At 37.6% G+C, this 12,264-nt stretch overlaps 1 protein-coding gene across 2 annotated transcripts in view; it reads right to left on the bottom strand.

The window, feature by feature from the left end:
* Nucleotides 1–5,898: 5,898 nt before the first annotated feature.
* The window catches only part of CNOT2 (CCR4-NOT transcription complex subunit 2), a 91,120-nt gene continuing 84,754 nt past the window's right edge, over nt 5,899–12,264 (bottom strand). For both annotated transcript variants that reach the window (XM_074870567.1, XM_074870566.1), the window contains exon 15: nt 5,899–7,041. In XM_074870567.1, the coding sequence (XP_074726668.1) occupies nt 6,955–7,041 (87 nt within the window). In that variant the 3' untranslated portion in view covers nt 5,899–6,954. The remainder of the gene's footprint in view (nt 7,042–12,264) is intronic.

Below are 12,264 nucleotides of genomic sequence, written 5' to 3'. Positions count from 1 at the left end.
CACGTGGAATCAGACCCAAAATTACAGACATTAAGTATCTAGAAGTAAGGAAGCAGCTGGTATTTTCACTTTATTAACTGAGAAGGGAAATAATGGGAGTTGGCTAAATGTTATCCTGCCCCAACATGACTTTTCGGGGGTGCAGGGCAAGTGCTCTGCTCTGGCCAGCCCCAAATCCAGCATCTGCACAGCAGGGACAGACCCAGCCTCTTTCATCATTATTTGAAGATAATAGGTAAGCAAGATGATAGCTGTCAAAATGTTTTACATAGAAGTTGATTGCAACAGGAAGGTAGTGACCTTTGAAAGGTCACTCTAAGAAGTGCCCTCTTCAAAGCAGATCTGCAGAAAAGCAGTTGATCCAAGAAAATACACTTATTTTGCAAACAAAATTTGGTTATTACCCAGCATTTCCCACTGTGGCTACACAACAGAACAAGCTCTTCGGTGCCAAAGTACAGTAAGCAATAGTTATATTTTTATTCTGTAGTCTTTATCATAGGCAATTAGGGAGAACAAAATGTGACAGTTTTAGAGCCAATAGCTGAACTTGATGATACAGCAGACAAGGTGGTACAGAAATAATAGAAAAATAAATACGGGAAATAGAACTTTCCTCTGGCCACCTTTTTCAATCACTTTCCCACTGCAGAGTGTGACGTCAAACTTTATTTTAAAAGTTGATACGTAGGTTCTCCAAATGGACTATTGAGCAAGGTTTGGCAGGAAGGCTATTAAGAATCCATGCTGTGACATGAATATAAATGGATGCAAATGTTGTCCTTGGTTGCACCAGTGAGCTACCATGCTGTCCTCAGGCCAGCTGTTCTGCAGTAGCTTTTCCTAATACCAAAGGGTTTCAGAAAAAGTATGCCAGCTCCAAGCCTGGGATTATTTTATTTTTACTTAAACCTGCAGTAGGTTTTTATACTAGAAACTGAACTCATCTTAGTTAGTCCTTGGCTCTGTTCATCTATTCCCATCAGTCAGGCTCTGCTGCCAGCGCTTGTGGTGATGGCAGTCGCTAATGATGGGGCTTGCTGTGTAGAGCTTTCATGTTATAAAAAATAAATTTTTAATCGGGGAGATTCGTTGCCACCTGAAGGGAAGTTTTGCCAGCAAAACTGCTCTCCCAGTTTAGATGGGCTGTGACTTCTCGTCTTTCTTACCTTCTGAACAGCTGGCATTGAGTACTCCGTTCAATTCCCTGCTGTCCCCTGTACATAAAGTGCTGTCAGACGAAAATTAAGGCAACGCCTCACTGGGTGACAGAGTAACCTTGAGAGCTAGTCCTCCAGCGTGCATCCAACCCCTACATCATCTGTAGTCGCAGGAGATGCTGAGGCTGTATTTTAACTGGGAACTGTGTTTAACATTCACCAGGTAATCTCATAGCTTTTGAGGTTCTACACAAATAACTCAGTCAAGACTCAAAGTCTATTTGGATCAGTCGGAAATAAAAAATGGTCATCAATGCCCAATTTGTAAAAGAGTAAAGCTGGGTGCTAGGAGCCTGCTGTGAAGATTTTAGCTCTGCTGTCATCTGCTGAGGGCAGGGGTTGGGACACTGGCTCCACGACCACGGGCTGCATCAGGAGCAGACAGGGCTGAGAAAGCCAACGTACAAAGTTAAATGTCCGTATGAAATTTTCAGCAGCAGGAAAACAGGTTGCTACTTGCTTTTTCAGGCCCTTCCTCACCCCACGACTGGGGGCAGGCTTAACTCAGGCCAACCGCCAATCACCCACCTGAAAACAGCTCGTAGGGCTGGTGGCGAGGATGCCTGCACCTCTGTTGTGTACCTGGAGGCTGGACAGGCCGTGGTGGTGTTCTGTCACGCCATGCCCACAGGGGCCGGCCGATGGCAATGGGCTCACATCTCCGCCTTTACTTGCGGAAGTCTAGCAGTGGTCTTCACGGTGTCGATCGTGGAGCTGCCTTGCACTGTCTTCCATGAAAGCACCAGTAATGAAACACCTTTTCGAATAGCAAATGTATATATACACAATAACAAAATGCCTTTTTGAAACCAACATTGTGATGCCCACCGGAAAGTAAATTGGCCTTCAAAGGGAGGGAGATCACAGCCAGCTGGCAGAAACACGCCTAGGGGCAGGGGAGCAACCAAAACAGCCCTTTTTTCCAAAACAAGAGCTGTAGAGAAAGATGAAGAGTTTCAACAGAAATTCATCTATGTCTGCATCAGACAGAGCAGCTCCAGGCTGCCTGCCTTCCCTTCACTCCTCATCAGGGCTGTTTTACAGGTGATACAGGATAGTGCGATTGTGAACACTGGCTAATTCACTGGATTGTTTGTTAAACGAGAAGGAGTTCAAAGACGTAATTTTGCAGAAAATAATTTTGGCAGCTTCAGCAGGAAAATTCTGACATATATCCACATCCAATATTGGCATCTTAATACTGACAAGGGAATACGAGATGCAAACGATAAACCAAAGTCTAGGAAAATAATATGCAAGCTCGGTTAGCACTGCTAATTCTGAAGTGGGTTGAATCAGTAATATTCAAAACTATTGTTCAATGTGCTTTAACATTACTTTCAAAAAAATAAAGTTTAACTCCAACAGTAAAGTGGTTTTCAGAGGTAAACCTACTGAAGTGATTCAAACCACAGTTTCAAAATAAGTCATCCAGCTGCATTTCCTCTGGCCGTTTAAATGTACTAGAGGCTTTCAGATTTGTGGAAATGAGAGCACACACACTTATCAGAGAAGAGAAATGAAAACAACTACACCATTTTAATTCTCATACTCTGAGTTGCCAATCCAGACTAACTGCTTAGCCCAATCTGCCTTTCAGATTTACCCGAATTCAACTTCTACTAGCATAATTTCTAGGCAGCAGCAAATTTTCAGGGACATGATGAAAGAGTATAGTATTTGAAAACCAAGCATACTCAGGAATTTTGCTTTGTTTTGCTGCAATTGTTACATTTAGGTCCTTAAATCAAAAGCACTACTTAACTACCTCATGCTTAGGATGACAACTGTGTATTTAGATGCCGCTCGAGTGTGACAGATCACGATCGAATTTTCTTTTTTGTTTCAGTCAACATCCAACCACGGAAGTACTTTCAATCAGAAGTTACAGGGAACTAATTTAAAAAAAAAAAAAATTAAAATGTGTTCCTTCTAGGTGACAAATATCTTTAAACCAAAGTTATTTAGAAACTGAACACTCTCCTTCAATAGCCACAACCACCTACGAGCCCCTGGGACCTCTATGCCTTCCAGCACTGCTTAGGTCACGCCAAAGATAGTTTCAGGTCTCTACAGTCAACAGAAGAGTCCTTTAGCACTCTGCAAACAATTCTGCATCTGACTACAACACACATATTCTTATTTTGGATACATTCTCAGTATTTATGGAAACTGTAAAATGGAAAAAGTACAAAAAATACTGGCTCAGGAATAGAGAGGATTTCAGACATGACACGCAACAAAGTGATATGATTATACATCTTTGTACCATCTAGATTTCGCATCTGTGAAAGAGCAGCGTGGTCAGTCATGAATCCTGACACACATGCAGCTGACGCTTTAACAGAGGTCATAGTCACATGCTAAATAGTTTTACCCATGTGAGTATCTGCAGGCTTCCCTGGATTACTTGGGTCTTCAATTAGATTAATCAAGGCTGTGACTGTTCTCACATGCGTAAGTATTTGTGGCACCAGATACTAAGGGCAGAGGAGATTGAGTCGGGAGTGGTTTTTTGTTTGTTTGTTTTCAAACACCCAGGTGGAGTGTTCTTACCTTCTTCCTCCATGACACCCTAGTATCCTCCATTTTCCCACAAGCAGGGTGGTTTGAGTAGTAACTTAAAATAACAACTGCAAGTGTTTCCTGCAATACTAGGGATAATCAAGTAGGTGAAACCCATTTTAACTCTGAAAATTTAGGCTAGTGGATTTCCAGAGAAACTGGACCTAACTACTCAATAAAGATTTATAAACAATATGCAATAAGAAGTGATGAATATGAGTGTGTTAAACAGGCCAGAAACAGGAATACTTACACTTGTTTCCAACACTGGGTTTACTGCTCAGAACTTCCCTTGCACATTGTTGTATAACGCTGTAACTATGGAGAAAAAACCTCACCTCAAATAAGTGTATTTTTAAAATAGCATTCTATTCTCCGCCCTTATTCACAGTGTTAGTGGAATGTACAAACATATTAAAATAAGCCTCAGACCTCAACCGTCACTGTTAAAAATCTCAGTTGCCAGTTTGCCAAGGGCTGAGGTTTTCTTCCTTTCCGAAAAAAAGGCAGCATGGGGTTTCCTTTTTTCAAATTTTTAAATTAATATAGTCTCAGCCAAGAGTGTTTCCAATTTTACACCTGGTTTTCTGTTTAAACCTGCTTCAACCCAGAGTGCAACATGAAATTAAGTCACAAATTTTCAAGTCTCCATCTATGCTTATTTAATCAAAAATGAGAGCCAGACAAGTTATTCCCCTTGGAAGGAGCAAAGCACCAGTTCCTTGCTCAGAGGTGAGAAGTTTGCTAAAATCAAGCATCTCACATTTTTGAAGTATCATGCAGTTGATTACAACTGTATCAAAGTAACTTTCTGGAGAACTTGAGTTCCCAATTTCAGCTTAATTGTTTTTTAAGTACCGTAAGTATTTAGTAGTATAAGCTACCATTTGTAATGTAACTTGCTCCTTTTACCATACCTGTTATTCATTTCCACGAGATTGGCTATACAGATGAAAAATGACATTAAAAAACCCAAGCCCATGTAGTAAGAAATAATCACATTTGATTTGAAGATGTAAACATCGTTTCAGGAATCCTTAAAAAAAAAAAAAAGCAGCAAAGATCACAGCAGACCTCTGACAGTAGAAAATGTAACATTAATTGTGGAGTAAGATGGTTTTGGAAAATTATCCTTTTTAAAATTTATAAATTTGTTCTAATAGTCAAATATGTTTGTATCTGCTCTGATTTGAGAAAAAGCCACTTTTTCACCAGTGTTAGCCATCATCTGGATTATAACCACCCTCTTCTTTCAAGTTGAGAAAGCGGTTTGCTTTAATAATAAAAAAAATATAATCAATAGGCTTATATTTTATGTCCATCATCTTAAAATAGATATAAAAAAGTGTAAAATTTAAAATTGCTATACACCTGACAGAACCACAGGAATGCCATTAGTGGTCCATTTTCCAAGCATAATTCAATACATGCCAACAAGCTGGTTTTGCACTACATAGAAAAACAGGTCAAAACTTAAACCACCACCATTCACTGACATGCATTATATGTGTTTTGCTGTCTTTTCTTGCTTTGGTAATTGCAGGTATTTTGAAATGTTTTCATCACCAGAAGCAACTCGCTGAGAAGGGGCAGTCACATCAAGAAAAAGGAAACTATCCAAATGGTTCAGGGTTTTTTTCCTCTGCTCTAAAGAACAGTTACCATTTTCAGAACCAGTGTATATTCACATTTGTTTGCATCTGGAAGTTCAAGCAGTAGTGATCACCAAATGAAATGCGTATCTGTTTTAAGTGGGAAAATACCAACCTGGAACTATGCTATGATCAGTTTTAAACCCAGCCTCTTCCAAGTGTTCCTTCTGTGATGAACTCTTGAAGCATCTTTGTATCACTCGAAATGTTACCCACCCGCCTTTCTAAAAGTGATTTGCTATTTCCTATTATAGAGAGGGGATCTGAAACCAAGGTTAAGCAAACCTTTTGGCTGTGGAAAAGAATATAAAACTCTCTCATAAATTTACTTGTCAGCAGCAAAAAGACTCTTCAAGTGTCTTAACCACTGTACAGCTCGATAGTTTTAATACTTCAACTTTTTCCATTTTTCATTGTTGAAGAAATAATTTCACAATCTCAAATCAAAGTCAACACTGCAGTGAGGAGAGCTTTTCTACTTTATTACAAAGAGAAGAAGCCTTTATGTGGTCAGAAAATACAAGATTGATCTTTTTTTTTTTTTCTCTTCCTATGAAACGCTGCTGTTCAAACAGCCAGAGTGAATTGTCTCAGTTCACTTCTTTAAGTCCCATCACATTCACTTGGGTATGGATGTCCTTGGCTGCTGAAAATCTGGCCCTTTAGTGCACAGGGCGACAAAGTAGTCCCCTGACCAGCAGTTCCAGAATGTCCCGTTTTCATATATTGCATCCATGCACACCTCCTAAAAATGAGGTACAGCAGGGCAAACATTTTCCAAAATAGATGTCATATATATAATATATACACATTCGTACATACATACCTTTATTCATGTGATGTCCAAAAATTTAAAAAAAATGTACACATTTATTACAAAATCGTAACAAAGACTGGACAGTGTTTTGCTCATTCTGGAAAGATGAAGCTCAGTAATACACAACTCTGGAAACTAACCAGAGACTGTGGCAATATCTTTCTTCTAAACAGTCAGATATTCTTGCATTAAGCTTGGCGAAAACTGCCTTTCAAAAACAGAAGGGGAAGTAAAATGAAGGAAGCAAACCTTGCTCATCTTTCCAAATGAAATACGAGAAGGATCTTCACATAAAAATGCACAAACATTTTTTATTACCAATAGTGCTACAATGAACAATGCAAATTTTGTTGTCTAATTTTTTGTCTTTTTTCTTTTTTTTTGTTTTTACATTTTGGAAAACTAAGTGGTAAACTTTTGTCAGTGTACTCGCTTGTCTTTACAGACCCAAGCTTGTCTGCTGGCAAAAAACAAAACAAAAACAAAAACTCAGACCCTGCTCAAACTAAAGAAAAACAATTACAAATTTAGTTGTTGGGCAGCACATAATTAGTAAGGCAGGACCTCAAGTGGTGACCCTTCGCATGAGCCAATTGCCAGATCCTCAAGGAATTAAAACCAGGATGCCTGAGCCACATCAGTTCTGCAGTTATGTTGAGTATTGTGCTGAGACAGCCATACCCCAAGAAAAGGGAAGTCTTTAGAAGGCTTGCTGAGCAGGGTTGTAGTTGAAGGTTGATGGCAGATGAGGCCTTTCTTCTAATTTGTCATATTCCAGATGGAACTCCTACAATTAAAAAAAAAAAGACAAAACCAAATAAAACAACGTATCATTTAGCTGTCGAGACCTGGTCTTTCTAGAAAAGCACAAATACAGAAGGGATCAATCTTAAGAAATCAGTTACACATGATTTCACTACCTTGGACTCTATATTTTAAGTAGAAAAAAGTCCTAAGCCATTATACCTGCAACATGTAGGCTCTCCTTTTTAATGCTTCATTACTCTCAGAACCTTAGTTATGACCTCAAACAATTTTATATACACACACACACAAAACACAAATACACAATCACAGCATGAGCTGAATTATGAGTAAAAGCTTCTGTCTTTCAACATGTCAGATGTACAGAGACTTATTTTGGACAACCTGAAATTTGGGGATATTTTTCAGATCCTTTCAACAGTTTAACTGTGTCTCATCCCCATTTTATCTTCACTCAAGAAACAGTAAGCAGAAGTTTCAGAACTGTTCTTTAGGGGTACCTTCTTGGTAATTCAAAACAGCTACCTTGGACATGCAGAGTAATTTATTTTGCCTAACTCGGTGGAGAATCTCAGCAGAACATCATCTGTATCTGCAGAGCAAACTTACCCCACTATTTTTACATACAGATGAAAACACTAACAGTAGTGAATCGCTTATTTTAGAACACTCCCTGAAGTGATTAAATAGTATACTATTTCAGTTTTTACAGGTAGACAAACTAAACTAAAGATCAAGTCAATGAAAGACTAAAAAAATCTAGGAAATTGAACTCTCAGACCTCACTCCTTTAAGGCAAAACAAGGTCCATCTAGCACAGAAAGAACATTCAGCACGGTAAGGAAACAAAGTAGGGGAAAATGCTAAGCATTCAGTAAGTCTGTATTCCCCAGAAAATACTGTCCCTAAACCTGGAAAATCCTAGCAAAACCTATGAGAGGTCACAGCATCTGCACTGAAGTGCTGCACATCTGCTTCATTTATGGTTCCCTGTTCTCTACTCCAACCAAGGGTTTTTTTAGTTAGGTTTTCTTTTATTTTGGTGGTGGGTTGGTTTGTTTGGGCTTTTTTAGGTTGTATATACAAGTCAATTGCTTTTGGCATTCCTAATTAACACTGCATGCCAGCTGGTGTATGTTCTCTTTTTGTGCAGATACATACACGTGCTGATACTGAAGAGATGCATGCTCCCGCCCTTTGTCAGAAACAATATCAAGGTGTACAAATCCATGTAGGTGTTTTGGTGTCAAAGGCTGGTTCAGGCTGGGTGGATCTTCAGTAATTCTGAAGTCATTTTATAACAGAAAAAACACCACTCAAACTTCTTTCCCGTTCATGGCTTTCAAAGTCTCTATTTCACACATAAACACAGAAGGGTCTGCAGATTACTATCAATCTACCATCAGCTTCAATCAGTTACCTGAACCTCCACACACTCTGAAATGCCTTCAAAATCACCCATGGAAAATGGCTACTTAAACCAGTAGGATAGTACCAGTAGTCTAAAAAGGGCTTTCCAAACTTAAGGTGGTTGCGTGCCTCTACTAGCAGTAGTAGCTATGAGCAAGGTGTGTGTCAAAGAAACGCTCAGTAGCTTGAGCAGTCCTTTGTGTGCCACGAACTGGAAGCTCCTCATTTAGAAGGAGGAATATGACCCTACCAAATTTTCTTTAGAAGAATGTGAGTTCATACTTGAAACTACCATTGTTTTTTAAGATAAACAGGGTTAAAACAGCTTTTTGATTTGCATCCCAGTGTCAGCAATGCTTAAGTCCAATATCCAGTAGTGTATAAGAACAGCTCAAGTTGTATCTGACAATACAAAAAAAGAACTCATTGACCAAGTATTTTTGAAAACTAAAAGGCAATTATTTATTACATATAGAAAAATACTTGTATTACAGGTATACTTCATGTTTTCGCTTTTGATTCAAGGGGCCACTGTGGTTTAGGATGTGAACAGTAGCACTGATACTTCTTAATATAAACAGATACAAATAAAATGTAAAAGAAATGCCATTTATCCATTGACAAACATCTGTTAAATTGTTTTATTTTCCACATGGAAGTAATTATTGAAAATTATCTCTTATTAACCAAGAATAATGAATACTAAATGTGTGCGGAAGCTTACAGCACAGGTATGACACTAAATAATTTGTTCTATGCAAAGAAATCAATCACTTCTCATGTCATCCTGAAAACTTGTTGTGATGGTAAAGTTACTTCAGCCTGCACATGTACAAACAATAATACGTAAGAACACTAAAGATATAAGAGGATTGCTTAAGATGATCCATAGCATTAAAAGAGTGAAACAGAACAAAAATTTAGCAGAATAGGCAGTGTCCTGAGGACAAAATATTCTGAACTGTGTAAATCCGTAAGTCCATCAAAGGAGATGGTAGAAATTCCATGGTTAGCTCAAAAATTCCAAATGGGCCCAAAAAAGCAGCATTTATACTGGCTTAAAGATGGATGCAAAGACTCAAATTTAAATTAAGGGCTGAATTAAAATGCTATGGTACATCTCTATTAGAAGAACAAATTTAACTTTCTAGCAATAATAGAAGTATTTCAATTAATATTGATCTTAAAAGGATAAGCAGTCACTTAATATAGGCAACAACCCTCACAAGCAAATAAACACTTGAAAATTTAACCTTCTCTCCCATAAAGAATTCCATGTTTTATAACTGCAAAATCAAAGTAAAAGGGTTTTATAATCTCATTCCTTAAAGGGGATTAATTCCTTTTTCAAAGGAGACATTTACGTTCACTTCAGACAATTTAAATCAGGATTTCATTAAATGTACAATTGTAGAAAGCATTTCTGGTGTCATATCCACTTCCCTTCCTCTCTCATGTCTCCTGAACAGCAGCAAACTATATAGCCAAATCCTCAGTGAAAAATCAAAGTGTCTTTAACCATACTGTACTTTCCACATGCCCTAGGATGAAAAACCATATATACAGACATACCTGTAATCAGCATTTTCCTGCATTTTGTTTTGCATTTAAGGTGAATTTGAGTTTACTGTCATTCATATTTTTTCCACTATTTACTACCACGTATCAACACAGAATTAATTTGATTTTATTCCCTAACAGTTTAGGAATTGTCTCATTGCTCATCTGTTTTGTTGTTAGGAATATAAAAATAGGGCCTACAGGTTAATAAAATTTTCTCAAAAGAAGTTATTCAGTCTACTTTACTGGGCTTTGTTAAAATCAATCTAGGACACTATCAAAAAAATCTGTTAAACCACATCTGATTTATATTTTTACAAACTTAGTCTTAAGATTTAGTAAAATCATCCAAAGTAAACAGTTATATTTCACCGTATCTATCATAACGCAGTATAATTTAAAATAGGTACAATAAATACATAAGCGCCCAATGCATAATGCACCATGTCTGCAAAGCACAGCACATTAAAATATGTTCTGCCCTATATCTGAGCATATACACTAGAACAGCAGACAAATTTATAGAGCACCTTGAAAAACAACTGAATTTGCACATATAAGAAACAGTAATATACCAGAAATAATTCTTGTCTGACTGCTTCAAAAGAGGACTAAGGAAACTGTTAAGCAGCAATTACTATTGTGGCCTTTTAAGGAACTGATATTTTCAGCATCCACTAATAATGTAGCAGTTACAGTAAGAGACTGCAATTTATCCCAATTCTTTTTCTTCCCCCCCCCCCTATATTTTTAATTTCCCAAAACACTAATTAACATAATTAACACTTCTGCATTTGTTAGAAAAAATTACTTGGCCATACTTATCTTTGCTTGCAAAGCAACATGGAGTTATCAAATACTGCCATTCTTGTTATGATAAGCCTATGCTAGTCTTTCTCCAAAGAAATGTCAACTCCAGAAACTAATATCAGAGTTAACAACATTACCATACAATGCTAAGATCACCCTGACATACATCTAAGTTCTTATTTATCATGGATGGAAACGTCACAGAATTATTTCTAGCAAGCGATTCCTTTTCCATGTAAAAAAATAGCAATTTTTCCCTACATCCTTCACTAGCTTCCTGTGATCAACACTCAACTTCCCTGCTGTATTTTGCACCAAACTAAAGTTAAATAAAAATTTCAAAATAATATGCCAGTTCCAATTTTAACATTAATAAATACACAAACTTAAAAGAAAATAGATTATCTCTTCCTACGGACGCTGGGGGGAAGAAAAAAAAAAATCAATCATGTTCCTTGTTAACTTTTGCACCTGCAGCAATAACTTTAGAAAATACTATCCCTCTCCTTACTAGCTATCAATTGCTTCTTAATGTTGGGGGAATTATTTTCAGTATGCAAAGTAGAGAGAAGAGAATCTGTGTTGATCTTGGACAAAATAATTTGGAGAACAGTAATGATCTGTATCTCTTTCACCACAGTATCTCCAGGAACGCCCAACAGATGAAGCCAGCTCTACTCTTTAGAAGAGGAAGGGTGTAGTGTGCTAATTAACAGCTCAAGCACCGGATGTCAAATTTCAGGACAGCATTCAAGACTTCAAGTAGAGATAATACTGTCTTCAAAAGTAATGCTTAAGCATCAAGTAGCAACTTCATATATTTACTACAGGAAGAAAAAGAAGAGACACTAATGAGGTTACTATCCTTATACAATGGGTACCGCTTCCTCCTAGTAAAAGGAATGTGGTGTTTCCACATAGGGTAAAAACCTCACTTCCATGATAAATGAACCTACATGAAGCTCTTTTTGCTCATAAATAAATGGAACATATTCAGAGGACTCCAAAGAAGAAATCTATCCTTTCAAAAAGGTAACTACTTCCCCTCTGATGATCTTATGGAATAAGAAAATAGCTTTAAACAGCATATTGGGAAACCAAAGAAAATACACCAAGCAACAAATAAATAATGCAAGTAGAAATTAAAACTTTCCTTTTGTTTGTGTTTTGAGGGGAGCCATGCTTTTGCTTAAAAGTTTTGGAATTACCTTGCACTTATGAAAAACCGTAGGGCTTGCCATTAAAACCAAATCTTGGTTTTCTTACAGTCACAAGAAAGGCAGCAAAGGCAATGAGTCACACACACACAAATGGACTGAAGGGCCTCTCATATCATTTGGGGCAACTCAAACGTTAGTTTCTGAGGGGAGCTTGAACAGACTAAGCAAGTTTACTGGGAGAAAGAAAGAAAAAAAGAGCATCATATCTACCTAATCTCTAGATGATGGCAAACTTCAATATACTG

Source organism: Strix uralensis, chromosome 5 (assembly GCF_047716275.1).
Source record: "Strix uralensis isolate ZFMK-TIS-50842 chromosome 5, bStrUra1, whole genome shotgun sequence".
Lineage (NCBI taxonomy): Eukaryota > Metazoa > Chordata > Aves > Strigiformes > Strigidae > Strix > Strix uralensis.
Note: the sequence above shows the minus strand (reverse complement) of the source record. Positions and strands in the feature narration are given on the sequence as shown.